At 48.3% G+C, this 18,256-nt stretch overlaps 6 protein-coding genes across 6 annotated transcripts; 2 read left to right on the forward strand and 4 right to left on the reverse strand.

Moving 5' to 3' along the window:
* On the reverse strand, positions 1–1,927 carry F5B22DRAFT_594411 (uncharacterized protein). The gene is made up of 4 exons (XM_047974048.1): positions 404–1,927; positions 261–331; positions 172–205; positions 1–109 (listed from the first exon to the last, which is right to left on the reverse strand). Exon 1 carries the CDS (start codon positions 1,376–1,378, stop codon positions 614–616), a length of 765 nt encoding a protein of 254 aa, XP_047833885.1. The 5' UTR covers positions 1,379–1,927; the 3' UTR covers positions 1–109; positions 172–205; positions 261–331; positions 404–613.
* A 152-nt stretch (positions 1,928–2,079) lies between these two features.
* F5B22DRAFT_643454 (snare docking complex subunit) lies at positions 2,080–4,470 on the forward strand (the record flags this gene model as incomplete). Its single annotated transcript, XM_047978275.1, has 5 exons — positions 2,080–2,116; positions 2,180–2,435; positions 2,472–2,857; positions 2,913–3,753; positions 3,816–4,470. 5 exons carry the CDS (start codon positions 2,080–2,082, stop codon positions 4,468–4,470), a joined length of 2,175 nt encoding a protein of 724 aa, XP_047833886.1.
* Positions 4,471–5,197: 727 nt separating this feature from the next.
* F5B22DRAFT_507887 (glycosyltransferase family 2 protein) lies at positions 5,198–8,093 on the reverse strand. Its single transcript, XM_047972499.1, has 2 exons — positions 6,031–8,093; positions 5,198–5,975 (listed from the first exon to the last, which is right to left on the reverse strand). The coding sequence occupies exons 1-2, from the start codon at positions 8,001–8,003 to the stop codon at positions 5,261–5,263; spliced, it is 2,688 nt and encodes an 895-aa protein (XP_047833887.1). The 5' UTR covers positions 8,004–8,093; the 3' UTR covers positions 5,198–5,260.
* A 3,683-nt stretch (positions 8,094–11,776) lies between these two features.
* On the reverse strand, positions 11,777–12,649 carry F5B22DRAFT_594418 (uncharacterized protein). Its single transcript, XM_047974049.1, has 3 exons — positions 12,315–12,649; positions 12,158–12,228; positions 11,777–12,050 (listed from the first exon to the last, which is right to left on the reverse strand). Exons 1-3 carry the CDS (start codon positions 12,391–12,393, stop codon positions 11,865–11,867), a joined length of 336 nt encoding a protein of 111 aa, XP_047833888.1. The 5' UTR covers positions 12,394–12,649; the 3' UTR covers positions 11,777–11,864.
* A 349-nt stretch (positions 12,650–12,998) lies between these two features.
* Positions 12,999–14,061, forward strand: F5B22DRAFT_594419 (uncharacterized protein). Its single transcript, XM_047974050.1, has one exon. The coding sequence runs from the start codon at positions 13,050–13,052 to the stop codon at positions 13,788–13,790; it is 741 nt and encodes a 246-aa protein (XP_047833889.1). The 5' UTR covers positions 12,999–13,049; the 3' UTR covers positions 13,791–14,061.
* Positions 14,062–14,707: 646 nt separating this feature from the next.
* F5B22DRAFT_634270 (cytochrome P450) lies at positions 14,708–16,593 on the reverse strand (the record flags this gene model as incomplete). Its single annotated transcript, XM_047976957.1, has 5 exons — positions 14,708–15,182; positions 15,240–15,613; positions 15,676–16,113; positions 16,170–16,347; positions 16,406–16,593. The coding sequence occupies 5 exons, from the start codon at positions 16,591–16,593 to the stop codon at positions 14,708–14,710; spliced, it is 1,653 nt and encodes a 550-aa protein (XP_047833890.1).
* Positions 16,594–18,256: the final 1,663 nt, after the last annotated feature.

Raw genomic sequence — 18,256 nt, forward strand, 5'->3', positions numbered from 1 at the left:
ACCTACATGTATCACGATACAAAGCATAGAAGGTGGGCTTCAGGACGGGACCAACCTACCTAGGTACATACTTACTTATATATGTACATCATAGATATAAAGGATTTAAGTAGGTGCTACATACTGCGAGGGCCCATCGCTCCAAGACAGCAATCATTAATATACCTACAGTATCGAAGAAATATGTATATGCTTAATCTTAGTAGTGAGAAGTTGCCCTCTTCCAGCTTTGTTTCGTGATTGCTGACCCTGATGACCAGAATATCACGAATCAAGTTGCTTGTTAAGCTTTACAGCCTCGCAAATGTTTCAAATATCAACCCAACTACTAGTAAGTAGGTTTCTGCGCTGAGCCAGTGCAATCCACGTCTCTCATGTTAGCTACTAAGCTTTCACACAATAGAAAAATAGGTATCAGTGTGGATACTAGCTATACACACATATTATGGGTATGACAATGGTTGGGAATCAAGCGCTGATGCTGGCACTTGATGAAGGCTCACGCAGTGACGGAGAAATCACGAGCTACCAAGAGATGAACAAAACGAAGCCCGCCGGTAGGCTCCCTAGCAGAATGCGTGCATGCTGCAGACCATACTTGAATTTACCCTCGTCATTTGACTCCTATGGAATTTAGAAAAACTTCCCTATGCTGCGGGTCCACGATGCTCTGCGCAACATCACTCATGGACTCAACTTCGCTTATGCCCACGCCATGCTTGAACCGCCATATCTCAGATGGCACTCCTTCATTGTCTGTGTCATACCGGATCTGAAATGCTTGCCATCTTTGATTCCTCAGTTCCAGTACATGCGACTCGATAGCACTTGTCTCTCCAGAAAAGACCAACACTCCAGGATAGCCAGGTTTTGTGACCCCAGAGACTCTCGAGGCCGCCATCGAGGGATTCAGAGCAAGTTTACGCTTATTTGTGTTGAGGAGATGATGGAGCCAGATTATGACTGTTCTGTTAGCTAGCTCACTCATCCCCTGGGATTCAGTTTCCCTAGTTGCTTGCACAGTTGCTTTTTGGCTCGGGCCTTCTCTCGACGACACCAAGTCTCTAAAGGCAAGAAGCAGTACATCCAAGACCTCCTCTCCTGGAGGGGCTTCAGTAGAAGAGAACACAGCTTGTGTAGGAGACCTCAAATATTCCTTGTAATGTCCCGTAGCAGAAACAACTTCGGGGAATCCGACAAGGGGATAAGTGTCGGGCAGTCGGAGTGTTAGAACAGCTGGGGACTTTGTACCCGACTCATCACCCCAATGTGAATACTTCAGCTCCCGGCCCTTTGCAGAGAAGCTGAGAGAGTCGGGGTACATTGCAAGGAGCAGGTCTAGCTCGGCCTGGAAACGCTCCGCTGCTTCGACTTCCATGTTCACCAAGAGTCTCTGTGAACACGATGGGACCTTAATATTGAAGAAAGGCACCTTTATCACGGGAATGACACGATTGCTCGAAGTTGGTACGACTGACGATACTTCGAACCTTCAACGACAGAAAACCAAGTATGCGCCTAATACCAATTAGCTCTGAAGCTGAAAAAACTCTGGGATATTCCTTCAGACAGCTCTGTCCTAATCCATCACACTGGGAATGTCCTAGTTCTTATTGGCCATTTTTCCACCTACCTCGATACCGCACCAGTATGGATTGTGGTTCGTACATACCTTAGTACACTACACGTAGGTAGGTATTGAGAGGTGCGATGTCGTACAGCTGTGGGCCCCAATGCTGTAGATGCATGCCTACCTTCCTACATGTAGTTAGGTAGGTACATGTAGATACCTGATTTGTATGATAGGTACAACCCTCAGACTACCTTACGTAAATATACCTTCGATACACGCATTCAGCTCGATAAATGCATGCCAAGTCTTTCAACCTTCAAGGTCGGGACACATTGAACATGGAGCTCTAGAGACGATGGCAGTGCTCAAGAAGCACTGATGTCTGTCTTCATGTTGGCCTTTTCTAATGATCTGTCTAAGGTGTATTACATAAAGACGAGTCAAATCACCTTTCTTATATCCCCAATTCGCCAGGGATAGCTAGATCTATCCAGGTCCCCCTCGTCATGGCCGCCGGTCATTCATTGCGCGATCGCCAAATTGGTGAGCATCCATTTACATCATGTCACGTATATGCTCTCTCCCTGCTCACCTAGCTGTTCGTAGCGTCCTTGAAGAAGATCCTCAACCTCAACGAGAACGTTTCCCAGAATGATAACGACGACCCCCACGCGAATAGCCTTGCTCCCGTTGGGCCCATCCTCAATGCGGACGGAAATCCCATCTGGAAGGTCCTCGTCTTCGACGATCTAGGCAGAGATGTCATCAGCAGCGTGCTGCGAGTGAGCGACTTGCGCTCCATGGGTGTCACCATGCACATGTATGCTAGGCGCAACATCGTCCTCAAGCTACCCCAGCTTGGGTTATTAGATATGGCTAATTGACAGCTGGTGGATAGGCACATTTCCGCCGTGCGCCATCCCATCCCCGACGTTCCCGTTATATATCTTGTCGAACCGAATGCAAAGTCTTCGCAAAGCATAACTGCCGACCTACAAAAGGGTCTCTACTCTCCTGCCTATATCAACTTCCTCTCCTCCATACCACGACCCATCCTCGAAGACTTCGCCGCACAAACGGCCGAGGCTGGCACCGCTGAACACATAGCCCAGTTATTCGACCAATACCTCAACTTCATAGTAGCCGAGCCTGACTTGTTCAGTCTTGGCATGCAGAAAGAGCACACGTATTGGGCACTGAACAGCGCAAAAACAAAAGATGAGGAGTTAGATTATGTCGTCGATCGTATAGTTAGTGGGCTGTTTAGTGTCATTGTGACTATGGGTGCGATTCCCAGAAACACACTCACTCTCGCGACTGCCTTGCTAACCCATCACAGGTATCATTCCTATCATTCGGTGCCCAAAAGGTGCGGCGGCAGACATGATAGCCGGCAAACTAGACCGAAAGCTTCGTGACCACATCTTGAATTCGAAAGACAATCTCTTCAATGCAAGGCCGGCATCATCCGCTGGTACTCCTGCCTCAAGACCAGTTCTCATTATCCTAGATCGTAATGTGGATCTGAACCCAATGCTATCCCACTCGTGGACATACCAATCATTAGTCCATGATGTCCTTAATATGAAGCTTAACCGGATAACTATCGAGACCCCCGTGGATGAGGAGAACCCGGCTAAGGGTGTGACAAAGAAAGCTTATGATCTAACCTCCGCTGACTTCTTCTGGGAGAAGAATGCTGCGTTACCTTTCCCACAAGTCGCTGAGGATATCGATGCCGAGTTATCGCGGTATAAAGAAGACGCCGCCGAAATTACCAAGAAGACGGGTGCTTCGTCAATAGAAGATCTCCAGAACGACACAAGTGCAAGCGCACAGCATTTGAAGGCCGCGATAACTTTATTGCCTGAGCTGCGTGAGAGAAAGGCAGTGCTCGATATGCATATGAACATCTTGGCAGCCCTTCTCTCGGGTATCAAGAACCGACAACTGGATAACTACTTCCAAATGGAGGAAAGCGTTATGAAGCAAACAAAAGCTCAGATGCTCGAGACTATCAAGGACGGATCAAAGGGCGATGACTCTCTAGATAAGCTACGATTATTCATAATTTGGTTCCTCAGCACTGAGCAAGAAGTTAGTAGAGCAGACTGGACTCAGTTTGAGGAAGCTCTCACAGCGGCTGATGTTGACTGCACATGCCTTGCTTACATCCGGCAGTACGTATCAACATCAAAACCCCCAGATATTGAGCTAATTGGACACTAACCGCTGAATCCAGAGTTCGTGCAACAACAAAAATGACACAACTAACTACTATTAATAATCCTTCACAACCAGCTTCGCAATCAGGCACCACAGATCTTTTTGGGCGGTTCTCCTCCCTCTCCACTCGATTGACAGATCGTCTTAAGGAGACGGGTGTAGGCGTACCCACCAACCTCGCCTCTAACTTTGACTCCTTAATAGGAGGTATAAAGAATTTCCTCCCTGCCAATCGTGACCTTACTGTCACCAAAATCGTAGAATCAATCATGGACCCGCAGACCGCTTCTACATCCGCCATCGCCAAGACGGAGAACTACCTATATTTCGACCCGCGAAGTGCGAACGCTCGGGGGACCATGCCACCCCCCAGCGCCGTTCGAGCTGGCGCTAGCAGCACACCTGGCTCTTTACCAGGAGCAGCCACACTAGGTGTGCAGACTCCCGGTACAGGCGCCAGCTTCGGCCAGCGGAGACAAGGCTATACGGATGCCATTGTGTTCACAGTCGGCGGAGGCAGTATGGACGAGTACGGCAACCTCCAAGAATGGGTCAAGCGTACAAATGAAGGTAGAGCAAAGAAGCGGGTCGTATACGGCAGCACAGAACTGCTCAACGCCAGAGAATTCATCAAGGAGGAATTAGAGAGGCTGGGAAGCGAGGCCCCATAAACTTAATTATAGCAAAACAGCGGGTAAAGACTGCGGGACAATAAAATGAAATAACATTCTGGCAGTGATATTTCATTTAGCAAATTTGTTGCTTCACTTGTGACTACCTGTAGAGAGCGTACAGAGTATCATGTACGTAGGCAAGATATAACGTAATTCTCTGGTTTCGGGTTATGCATGTATATCTACATACCTATGTAATGCTAGTAATATGCGCTTTCCCCATTACAAAAACCAACAAACACATACCAATTCACTCATTCACTTCCTCCCATCCTACCTATTCGTTCGTCCTACCACCCCCTTACTTCTCACTAGGACGTTACACAGATATCGAATCTCGAGATTCTCTCTTATGCATGCAGAGCCATAAAAACCCACGAAATGTATGTATATATATAAATATACAACGCAACCACCGCACGCAAACATCATTCATTAATCCCATCAAACTGCCCGCTTTGTTTCCTTTCTTTCTCGCGCGCAGTGGGGGTATTAGGAGGAAAGGAAACAGAAATGGGAAGAAGACAGAATATGCAGAGATAAGCAAGCAAGCAAGCCCTTCTCTAAACGCCTGCGATGGGAGGAGAAAACGAAAAGTAGAAAAAGAAAATGGCAAACAAAAGTTATACAAATCGCGCAAACGAGAATTGCAAGAACGATGAGAGCTGGGCAAGATGAATTGTTGGGTTTCATGAACACGTCCCGGCATCAAACGAGTAACTGGGTAAAGTGAAGTAATCCTTTCTTAATATTCTGTTTTCTTTTTCGAACAATATAACAAGTCTTTCTATACACCCCTAAACAAGCGGACAATAAGGAACCACAAGGCGCCGATGAATTTGAACGCGCTCAGACCCGCTACACTCCACAGAATAATCGTCGTGTACAGCGTGGAGCGCGCCTCTTCCGAGGCCTCCGTGTCGGGCTGGCCATTCAGGTCTTCGACGCCCGCCGTGCTGAGGACAAGTGCGACCAAGCCGAAATTCGTAAAGATCCAGATCAGGACAACGAGGGAGCGGATCCAGCGGTAGTAATCCATCTGGTCTTCTGCCTTTTGCGCCTCGGACTTCTCGCCCTTCACTTCCTTGGGTTCTTTGTGGTTGAAGACTTGGAGCTCCTTCTCGTACTGTGCGTTTAGATCGCCCTCGTCCGGCAGGTCGGTCTTACCTTTGCCATCCTTGGTATCGACCTTGGGAAGCTCCTCTGGCTTGTCGTCACCCTTTGTACCCCACGAAATATCGTGCGTGTTGCAGAAGGCATACACGTTCAGCACGTTGACGTACGTAGGTGTCAATGCCAAGTATTGCACGAAGGAGGTGAGCATGTGCCAGGGATCGAACATGAGGAGAGACGCAATAAGCCAGAGGCCATAGGTGGACAGCAGAGATACTACCAATGAGAAGAACACCTTGTTCTGGAAGATGGCGCTGATGCTGAACCCATCCTTGATTTGTTCTTGTACTGCCACAACTGAGATGAAAACAGCGGCAAAGGTCAGATATCTAGCATAGAGGTTAGCAAACCCGAAATGAAGTGAAGGAACATCACAATTCTTACATCATGATAATGCACCAAAAGATAACCATAGCCGTGTAAAGCTTTCCGGAACCTGCTGGGCGATTACCAAGGGATAGAACAAAACATGCGACCAGGCAGACACCGTAAAACCATTGAAAAACGACACTCAAGATAGTGCCAGCATTACCCAAGAGCTGATCGCCACCAAGACTCTTGGTCAAGATCTTGAAAACAAGGAAGAAGTTGCCAATTGCGAACCATGCAAAAATCTGGTTAATGGTTTGGAAAATGAATTCTATGAAGAAAGCAGTTTTGCGCAGGATAGAATGATCTGATCGCCAGAACTGGTAGAAGTGGGCAATGGCGTAGATAGCAGCAAAAAAGGAGCCGTTCAGCCAACGACGTCGCTGAAGAATGAATTCGGTAACCGTGTCCGGCACATCTGTCTCGCCCGTAGCGGATTTAACGTAAGAAAGGACCCAGTGGCAATTGCGTTTAGTGACCAGCTCGAAACAGAGAATTCTGTCTTCGGCGAGGTACATGTTTGCCGTGAAGACACCAGCACCTGCGCCATGAAGCGTCTCACCCTTGAAATACTTCTCCAGCGGGCCTTGTCCATTTTTATCGTTCTGTAACGCGATATATCGGTATGCCGAAAAAGCACCGGGCAAAACGGAAATGAAACCAAAAGCCGACTCGAGTGGTTTATCCAGGATATTACTCATTTTGTACTCAAAGTTTTGCGTAGCAACCAGAGGATTGAGTAAATGCCTGCCGCCCGTGCCCAACATAGCCTTGATCTCACCACAGGCACCGCCGCAGCTGGGTTCCAAATCGAAAGCTTTCCATAGCTGGTAGATCGAGTTGCCTCCGGGCCTAGTACCAGCATCGATCAAAACACAGATGTTGGGATCTAGCACGCGTCCAAAAGCTTGGAAGAACCATCTATGCGAATTGATTTTCTTTTGGTTCTTCTCTTTCAAGCAGAAGAGCATCTGAACCGGTTGCTTTTTGGGGATCAACTGTACCACGTCATTCTTGATCTGCATGCCCACCTGGGTGGTGTACTCGTAGATGTGAGCCGTAACGTTATCACCGTTCACCTGTTGCTTGGCAATACCCTCTTGGTAGACACCCATACCCGCCAGAAGAGCTTTTGTGCGCTTATTAATCTTTGCACGGCCGTCACTCACGACACATACCACAATCTTCTTCCAGGCGTCGGGGCCCCAGGTCTTACTCTCCTTGCGACTGCACATGTACTCGATGTTCTTCAGCACGCCGATCATGGTCCTCGCAAACAAGATATCGTTCTCGTTGTACATAGTGATTACGATAAAAAGTTCGGTATGTCGCGGTTTACTGAATAGCTTTTGGCGCAGAGTGTAATTCTCATTATAGAAGTCATTCGGGTCGCATGTTGCCGCGGTATAGCGCATATGTGTGAATTCATCACGCTCGCCGTGGGGAAGCTGGTTTAATAAACGAGGCGGGACTGGGCAGTCAAGAACCAAGTTTCCACGATATAAGAGGACTTGTTTCACCGTCTTCCATCTCTTGATGGGCGCCGAAGGCTGTCGCTGTGGCTCATCCCTGTAAGGTTCTTGTGCTTGCGCATGCGAATATGAATCGTTCTGAGTTAGCATGGGCTGTCCGTCATGCTCGTCATAATCATAGCCTTGGTGATCATTTAAAGGCGTTGTCGCAGTATGGGGCTCGTATGGTTGGTTGTAATAGGCATCATGATGCTGTTCTGGGTTGACTGAATACTCAGAGCTATACCCTTGATTATGGCCATGGCCGTAGGGACTATGAGAGAGGTCGCTAGCAGACTGCGCAGCATTGAGAGGTAAGTTATCGCTCGGCGTATATGTACCGGGGCCTGGCCTATCGAGGTGGCTCGTCGAGTGCGCACCGTATTCGCCATAGGGCACGTCGTCTAATTGATATCCGGTCTGTATAGGATGGCCTGGTGAGGGCGTCCGATGCGGGCGCATGCGGTGGTTATCCATGGTTGGATCGTAATAATTATCGTCTGCAGTCAAGACAGGTTAGGGAAGAAGCACGGGTGGGTTTATAGTTGTCTTTGCGCAGGGGATTGGGTTCATTGACAGGCAGGCCAGCCTGCGAGGGACGTAATCAACAAGGAAGTGGCCAGGAGGGCGACAGTAAACAAGGGTATCGGATTGAAGATGACGACAGAGACGAAGGGCCACAACGAGCGCGAAGAGAAAACAAGACAAAGACGGCACATGAGAGTTCGCAACGTACCTAGGCGATTATACGACATGTTGAAGATTTATGTCTGTGCGAATCCACTTGTCTTTCTTTGGGTGGGCGGAAGGGACGAACGAATGCGATGCGCGTGGCAGGCTAGGACGGGTGGAGGGATATTGGAATGTGACTGGCATGCATGGACGACTGGAATGGACAGGGCCAATCTACCAGCGTCGTGGGTCGTATCGTTTGTGGTAGCAGACCAATATTATCCGATGATTTGAAGGGCAAAGGGCGGTTGGGTGTGTGTCAAGGAGTCGTCGCGCAGACCAGGCAGTTTCATGCGGATGAGATCCAGGGAGCCAAGCCTTGTTTTGTTGGTTGGTTGGTTGATTCAGTTCAAACTTGGATCTCGAAGACGATGCGACCCCTATCCTCGAGGATGTCAAGGGAGACTATTCTCAGGCCCAATACGGCCGGTTATTACGTCTGATAGAGCTGTAACAGGTGGGCTGTTGGTTCCCGGTATGTGGAAGATTTTAATTTCAGCAATGTCAAAAAGGAAAAATGGGAGAGAATAGGATGGAAAATGCAAATGCGCAGAGGGATGATAGTAGGTACACACACACACAATGGTACAGATGGTACACAGATAGTTAGATGATCTGCCTGTGTGTGGGCTGGTTGCTGGGCTGAGCACAGCAGCAACGCGACGACAACAGCAACAGCAGCGGCAAGTAACCGAATTAATTACAGATCCAGATACCTACAGTACTACTTACGTAGGTAGCGAGGTAGGTAGTAGGCGAGAATAGGTAAAATGATGTCTGTTTCAGAGCGACAAAGCGGGCGAAGCAGCAATCACCCGCCAATCACAGCACACACGGCCGGTGATCCCTCGCTCCACCTTCCCTTGCTAGCCGCAGTAGCGTCGCATCCGTTGCGTCGCCGTCAAGGCCTGTCAAGGGGATCGTGGAGGCAAAGGTGGAGGAGGGGGTTTGCTGAAGCTGCTGAATGGGCACAGAAGGGGCATTTTTGCTAAAGGCTGTCGAGGCTGTTCAGGTACACGCGCTACTATCATCTAGACGACTCTTAGTGTACAGCCCAGGCATACTGCTCGACTGGTAGTTGAATTGGAATTGGAATTGAATTGTACACCAAGTAGGTACTCCCGCTGTACCTCGTGGCCGGAATCCACAGCCACTGAAAACCATGCGCAGTTGCTAGGTTGTCTGCCGAACTGCGCCAAGCAGCCCCAAACTGGAACTGGGCTCATGGGCTCCCGTGACAATGGATTCGCCATGCAAAAGCCGTCGAGTGACGTCGTCCATTCTCTTCAACATAGATAATCTCTGCTCTTAGCTAGGTATCCTTGGTTTCTTCCAGACAAGGTGAGATGGTCTAAGTATTCATTGTCCGTTTCGTCTGAAGGAATCATGACATCCACTGTCATCAAAGCAAAACCGCCCCAGTCCTCTTTGAGTGCAACCCCATGTCAATAGTGATACAGCAGCGCTGGGAACTCGGCAACCGTCGATATCTGCGGACCCCCATACACTACGCGAAACAAATGGCCCGGTCACTATTCCCACTATTCCCGTTACTAAGTAGACCGAGTAGACCTCTGCTAGACCGTCAAGCTTAGATAGTCCCGTTACAGTAAGGATCCGGCAACGATTGCCATCATTCACAACCCTTTACATAGTAAACAGCTGCCTGAATTTCCATAGTAGGTAGATACCCATCATGATTTGGAGAATCATCACCTACAAAAGGGCATACGAGGACACCGCGTAATTGGCTGCGCACGACGCCACTCCGAACATCTCGTCATGTTGCTAATCCATTCGCACAAGGTTCTCCAGGTCTGACATGCATCAGGCAACAGGATACGGATAAGTAGTGTAACGAACGAGGCATCTTAAAAGGAAAATGCTCAAAATAGTACAGCGAGCTTGATCCGGGGAATTCCCATAGTCGGCCGCCACATCTGCCTCAGCCACACACACCTCGTCATCAGATGTGAGATCGCTACCTACCTCTTGAGTTGACATCAAACAAAGTTCAATTGGATCTTCAGTCTATGTGATCATTCACTCTAGTCAGGAACATACTTTAGTCATCCCATATTTCGTTGCTCTTTGCGTCTCCTAGTCAGCCGTACGCGTATACTACCAGCACCCGTGACAGGACATTTGCCAATGTGAGCTGCAGGGCGATATCCAATGCGATGTCCGAGGGATAACCTTCTTACAAGTGTATTCGCCAAAGTGAGGGCTTCTTGGCATTCTACACTGTAATTATCGGTATCGTTCACACTGTGGATTGCACTGCAATTTTAGCCCACACCGTTGGCATACATGTAGGCTGAAGGATGCCGAGGACATTCAAGGTCTAACACATACCTATCGTACCATAGCACATACACAAGATACCTAAGAAGTAGTAGTGTAGGTAATAATAAGAACACAGTCATCTAGCACGTTTTATTTTATTTACAGACAGTAGTCGCCATATTTTACAACCCCCATTCAAGCTACAATTGATTTAATATGGAGGCGGACGGGATAACCAGATAGTTACAGACAGCTAGAAATATCTGATACTCGGGGATCTCATCTTAATCCAAGGTGCCCTACCACACAATCACTTCACGCTATATCTCATTGCTCTTCTCTCCTGGTTTCGACGCTCGTAAACCCGCTCGCGGCTGAGTACGTCGTGAGTGCTCTCGTTCTCTGAATCATCCTCCTCTAAGTATGCCGTTATCTTCTCCTAGTGAGACTGGGGGTATATCTTAGGATATATTAACTCCAACATCAATCGATATGAGAGCTAGTAAATGGATTCTCAAGATACCATATGCATCGTCTTCATCCTAACACATACCCTCTAAACCAGGACTTCTGCATAGACATGATGACTGGTTAATCAACAGCGTCTGACTTGCTCTATCTGTCACCGTTTTTACAACTATGGATACCTCTATAAGCCTTCTCCCTGTCGAAAGGTCCGGCTGGCCAGCAAGAAGTAGATATGTCTCAATACGATGATTAATATCTTAACAGGGAGACCACATATTGCATATAGATGTTGGAGAGTTGGCGTAGAAGCTTCTAGGACTGGATATTTGGGGATTGAGAAAATCGACTCCCTTATAGTACTTGTGCTCAGATAACTATCTCGCCTAGCAGCATTAGAAGCCCCAGATCTTTCCTCTCCCTCTCAGTCTCCTTCTTTCTCCTCTCTTTACTCGAGTAAAGCGTTGATGAGATATTAGCTAGCGTTTCTACTAGAATACACGCACAGGTTCCACGCGGGAAGTATTCTTTCTTAAAGAGGATTACGTCGTATTCACTTGCACATATGATACTATAAGCTCCAATATACCAAACGCCAAAGCTCTGTTGGATATCATGCATGGTTAACTAGGACAACTAGTAACTACTTAATATTGACGCGCAAGGATCTCCAAGTTCTATTAAATGTCCTTTTCGGCATCTATATACGAATAGCGCTGCACCAACAAGTAATACATCACAATTCTCAGCTCTCTAACACGTATAGAGTCTTCAAAGCCTTAAGTCTCCTAATTTCTACCATATGAGCTACACACTAGAGGCCCGGAGTCCGTTCAGACCCAGCATCAACCCAACTTAATTCTTAGTGGGCGTCATCCAGACCTTCTCGCCCCCAGCCCCGTTCCAACCGTTCAGGGTAGCGGTGGCTTTCACTCCGTTGGCACTCTGTGTGAAAGTCCAGGAGGTTGTAAGCAAAGGGTTGCTAAAGCTGATACTGGAAGCGCCGTCGATGTTGTAGCAGAGACCGCCGACCTGCACGCACTAGAGATCTGTGTTAGTTCGTTGCATGATACATGTGTCTGGCGGTATTATAATGTGGTCATTTGAATGGAGTGGCGAGAATTGCGAGGGTGGTATGTTATACATACCCAAGCTAAGAAAGCGGGAAGTCCCTCGATGACATTGTCGCCGCCACTGAGGAAGAAGCCACGGTTATCGACTAATGTGCTTGTTGTTAGTACTAGTACGCTCAACAATCTTGAGAATAAGAAGAACAAGGACAGAGAGATAAGTTGAGCAGCTTACCGGCGTATAGACCCCATTGGGCGGCCGTAGAGGTACCAATGACGCTAAGAGCCGGTAGTGCAAGAGTAGAGAGCTTCATGTTGTTGCGTATTATAACGGACTTAGAATATATAGAATGGAAATGGTTGTGTTAAACAGAGTTCAGGGGAATATGGCCTCCTTTAAGTATTGCAAGTTGGCCAGGGTTGGTTCACTTTCCCAACTCAGCCTCTATTTTCGCCAGAGTTGCTAGAGCTTCCAGATATAGATTATTGGCTCACTGGCCTGATCATCACTTCTACATTGTTACTGTTTTCACTGCATCAAAGGATATCAGGTACTGCTGTGCCGCTCGAGGGGCTGAAGTTGGACAAGATTTCGGCCTACTATAACCGATGATTACCTGCATGAGGATTATGGTTCTACAGCGGGATCACCGGGGGGAGAGAGGGAGCGGGCGGATCCGGAACCCTGTGAGAATCTCGGAACCGACAAAGTATGTTTCTACTTAGAGTCGGGCACCTGTGTATTGCCGCCATTGTATAATATATTGGGTCGTTTACGGAACAAAGTGGGAACTTCGATGTATGCACGGGACCATCATTGGGTTGATTGGGTAGTTCGTAAGTGTAGGTAACAAGCACTCATCGTTAGCTCTAGCCCCGCCCTTAAGGGACGTCTATTCCCTCTTAGTCCACTAGGTCTCAAGATATCACTTTCCTCCCTCTAGGTACTTATGGCAAAATATCACCGGCCATGGGGAAATTCCCTATCGTCATACCCCCAACAATTCGCAAGCCGAAATTACCCATCCACGACGACTGCTATGAAGACGATAAGCTACAAGAGTTGCTCGCAATAGCGTCCGGCGCTCAGGCTAGCACGGTGTTAGGACGAGCCAGCAGTTCTACTCTCGTCGACATCATCGACCCTGAAACGGGGGACTCTCCGCTTCACCGGGCTGCTTCGGCAGGAGTTCTGGAGGCCATGGATGTCATGATGGATTGCTTCGGACCCAACACATCCCAGCGCCCTAGCGAAGAGAGACTTTTCTGGACATTCATGACGCATCAAAACAAAGCCGGCGACACGGCTCTACATAGCGCCGCTCGCTCAGGCCAACAGATAGTCGTTGTGGCGATTTATAGGATGTTTCACATGGACGCTCTTCCCAGTGAGAACGACGATGCTGAGCGAGGACCTGATTCCAAATATCCTGCCGTTGAGCACGTTTTAGACTGGGACGAACCTGAAGCTGCGTTATTGTTCTTGACCACGAAGAATAGTGCTGGGCGAGATGCTGCCGCCGAGGCGCGTCACGCTGGCCATATTGGCATTGCAGAATGGCTTGAGGCTTTAGCAGAGAATTTAGACGTTAATAGACAGCGCACCGATAAGATTGCTATGCGGCTGCTGGAAAAGTCTGTGTTAGATAGATATTGGTATCTTGACGATACAGAAGCTGAAGAGGATGGGTTTCACGGTTCCGATATTTGAGACGAGCAAAGGTCTACAAGAAATGCTAACCATACTTGTAGGAGGAGAACGTGAATGTATTTAGATCAATCTTATAAACTGCTAGTAAAGTTCTATAAAGCCAGTCTATAAGACATGAGATACGTTTTTTTCTTATTATATTGATCTCTATCTAAATGGAGGTAGTATGGAAAAGAATTTGTTGCATAAAAGATGCCCCATGTGTAGTATGGTTATTGGATAAACATGTTAACATAGCACAAGTTTTAACATTAAGTTCCAAAGATAGCACTCTTATTATTACGATATTTAAAAAAGCTAGTACTGATATTCCACTATTATTAAAAGCCAAACTTGAAAACAAAATAAATAGACTCCTTTCCATATCGTTGCATTTCTAGAGGTATGTAATTCTATACCCACTAAAGATAATACCGGTACAACCCAGTCTTACTCCCAACCATCCACATATAGCGATGTTTTGAGTAGCACATCTGACGACTGTCTCAGTTTCACAATCACAATCTAGCCAATGAACCCATTAAACGTTTAAATAGCATCCTTTTATCTATAAAAGCCAGCCCAGCCAGTCCTAGCCTAGCCAAAGCTCCTATCCCACCAATACTCCTCGAAGAAATTCGTCAAGCAAAGCATAACAATCCCGATGCAACCCCTCAATCTTTGGTATCACGCCTAATCCCATCCGTTAGGTAAAAGAAAACCCAATGAGAGCTAGAAGAAAAGCCCTCCTACCAGCCAATGCCAGGCTACCATGACTCCAAGCTATATACAAGAAAATAGCCTTGAAAATCAGCGGCTAATTGGGTATAAATGGCGAGTATGTTTTCGCCACCGGCCCGTTATATATATGTACATTTTCGTATGATGCATATTTTGCATTTCGAATGAGATGTGGCGGAGGTTTCGAAAATGAAACTTTACTTCTCGAGGTCCCCAACGGCCACAGGCTCGTATGTCGATAGAGGCATGCCCTTGGGGATCTCCTTCCACTGTTCCTCGTTGTCGAGGAGCTTGAAGGCATCGGCCCACTCGCTGCGGATGACCTCGGCGTGCTTCTGTGTGCGGGGGTTGATGGCGGCCCGGAACGGCTCGGGTTGCACCAACATGCCAGGGATCAGTTTAGTTGGGTCGGGAATGATGGGCTTCCCGTCCTTGTCCAGAGGGGCCTCCATGCGGAACGCCCAGAGCAGACGTGAGATGGCGAGGAACATGGAACGGTCGGCAATGTGCATGCCCTGGCAGATACGCCGGCCAACACCGAATAGGAAGTTATCGCGCTTTGATACATCCCTCTGTTGCGAAGATTCCTGAGAGGTGGTGTGGTCGTCGATGTATCGCTCAGGGTCAAACACAGATGGGTTGGGGTGGCGCTTGGGATCCATGTGGATAGCCCTGTGAGTTATGGATTAGTTGAGGTTTCAACATATTTGCTGAAAGCAGGGTACATACCAGACGTTGACTACACACATCGAGTCCTTGGGAATCCTGTAACCCATATATACGTCTTCCTTGTTGTTAGAGTGTGCAATACCTAGAATGGCTGTTGGCATCCATCGGTTGGTCTCCTTAACGCAAGCGCGGATGTAGGGCAGGTCATCCCAGTCGTCCATTGTGGGGAATCGAGAGCCACAGACACGGTCGAGTTCTTCTTGAGCCTTCTTTTGTACCTCAGGGAACAGCAACATAGCTTGAACGAAACCAGTCAACTGGGCCGCTGTCGTGTCGGCGCCGGCTTCCAGGAGGTTTCCGGCGATGTAGCCGGCCTGTTCGTCAGAGAAGCCTTCCGCATCCTGAGCCTTGATCAAGTCGACACAGAGAGAGGGCTGAGGGGAATGACGTGAGTAAATATGTCATAACTGGGAGTATAAGTATGGGAACATCCTACCTTAGCAGTACCGGCCTTGAGCTTTTTCTTCACTTCCATCCAATTACCCTTGTGGAACTTCAACTCGACATCGTGGAGCTTCTTGGCGTGAGCTCGGCTGGAGAGGAGAGAATCCGGCAAGGCTCGCAGAGGGGGAAACATGTCTAAGATCATAGCGGAAGCAGTGCCCATGGCCTTGGAGAACTGATGAAGATTGTGAAATAGGGACTTGAGTCTCCAGTCGTCCAAAGTAGGTGTTCGGAAACCGTAGATCATCTGGGTAGTCAAAGAAAAGGAATATCGTTTCAGGTGATCAACGAATGAATCTGGCTTGTCTAGAAAACCTTGAAGCATCTGCTTGTTCTCGAGGTCTTGATAAGGAACGAAGCTCTTGGCAGCCTTGATGTTGAGAATACTGTGGTAGACACGATGGGCCATCCTCCATCGGTCGCCATATGGCTAAGGAGAGATATCAGTGAGAGTGAACTCAATAGGAGAGAATGGTTCTGACTCACCATGTTCAGAACACGGTAGCCGCCATCGACCTTGTGTGAGCCGCCGACCATTCGAGCAATGTAGACCTCGGGGCGAGATGAGTAGATAGAGCTCTTCTTATCGAACGTGTCTTTAACAGCCTGATCCGAAGAGAAGACGATCATGACATTAGGTCCCAGCATGAGTGAGTAAACCGGTCTATCCGAAGAACATTAGTCACGTCTAGGTAAGGGTTGGGATGGGATAGGCTATTTACCCGTATTCTTCGGCCCATTTCTTGAACTGAACATGTCCATTCTCCTTGGGCATCAAGTGTAGGTTACCTATTATCGGGAGGGTCGGCGGTCCAGGGGGGAAGTCCTTTGGTCTGCTACCAATCTGAAGGATACGGTATATCGCCAAGCCCAAGAGGGCGAGAACTGGGTAAATCCAAACGCCAGGCATTTTGAAATTTTGTGCTCGGTGGGAAGAACAAAACTTACAAAACCGCTTCAAGGCCAGGTGGTATGTCCAAGAGGGGACGCCCACCATATATAGAGAGCTGCTTCATCGCCGTACAGGTTGATCCAGATCGATCCATAGTATGTTGTCTGACTCCACGCTGACTTGCGACGGCCCAGGATGTTATCCCGCAGCTATCAAGCCCCGTTCCAATTTGTGCTTGTCGATGAAATGTACACCTGTACGCTACTGTAGTACCAGTATCACAACACATCATCGTCCTCTAGTGTACAGCACTAGAGCAGCCTTGGCAGATTTCTATATACATAGTACTGTACTATGACTGGCACTAGGAGTTTCGGCTAGGACATAAGCTGGGGTGGGCACTGATACTTTCATCGTCCGTAGTACGGGCGACACGATGGTGAGCATTGCTTATTCCAACGTTAGATGCAAGGCGCAGGCCCTGGAGCCTATCAGGGGAAGCTGTCGAGATGCCGGCCGGGTGGATTGCTGGCGTAAGTCGCGGCGCACCCACGCCGCCCATACCCATGCCATAGTTGCTACCAGCTGTCAATGAAACGAAAGTACCAAGACTTGGGATGAAGATGACATGTAGATACGACTATGCTAGTCTGAATAGGCAGGCAACATGTTGAACCCTCTCCGGTCCCCATGCTGCGATGATAGAGCGTATACACATGGCCTATGGAATGACAACAGCGACGATACTGCGAACAACGGGACGCAAGCAGGACTTATGCGTACATCACTCTATCCAGTGGTTTCCCCATGGTGTTTTTGGTACAGTACCTATGTCTGGAAATAGCGTCAGGTAACGTTAGTAGAAGCGTAGATCCGTGCTTATCGATCCTGACGGGTCTTGGTGAGTGAGCGTCGCGCGTGCGAGGGTCCGTCGTTGATGTCCGGGTGGGGACAGCGAAGCACCGCCATGACGAAGAACAGTAATCGGTGTGCATGCGACAGATTCATCTCACTGTGTAAGTAAGGTATGCCTCTCTTGGCTCGGGACAAGAGAAGTAAGTCGCCGGTAAGTCCTTGGGTCCTTGGGTTCTTGAGTTCTTGTCTTTTGGGTTCTGTCTCGGGATGACCGCGGCAAAACTCTCCCAAGCCCTTCCTCATTCTCTACGGTTCATTGAGCAGGTAACCGAGTACCGATGCAGAGGCACGGATGGCGTAGTTGGGCGAGCTATTGGTTGGTGATGCCTCGCTAGGGCACGTACAAAGTAGGTAGATGTTCAACGGGCAGTGGAACTATGGGTCATGATGAGGTTCCCACCTTGCATTGCATACTTACCATCTAAGCAAGTGCCTACCTTAGGCGGGCCAACCTTAAAAAAACTTAAAAAGTAAGCTTGTTTGCTGTGCCGCATCGATGCGCCCAGGCCAGTACCAAGCAGACCCATTGGAAGCAGACCCAGGCGAGCCAGGCGAGCCAGGCTCACGATCCCGGTCTACCTACTCTACCTAGGTAGTGTAGAGTGTACTTACTGTGTTGTGAACACTGTACACCAACTGTGCAACATCAAGACGGACTTAAGTTAAGCCTCTGCCAACAGAGAGAGACGATGCGGGTAATAGTAAGTAATTCACACTGTCTATTTCCCGCGCATATGTACATACTTCCACTACAAGCCGAGCCGAG

Source organism: Xylaria bambusicola (assembly GCF_022495145.1).
Source record: "Xylaria bambusicola strain CBS 139988 unplaced genomic scaffold F5B22scaffold_7, whole genome shotgun sequence".
Classification (NCBI taxonomy): Eukaryota; Fungi; Ascomycota; class Sordariomycetes; order Xylariales; family Xylariaceae; genus Xylaria; species Xylaria bambusicola.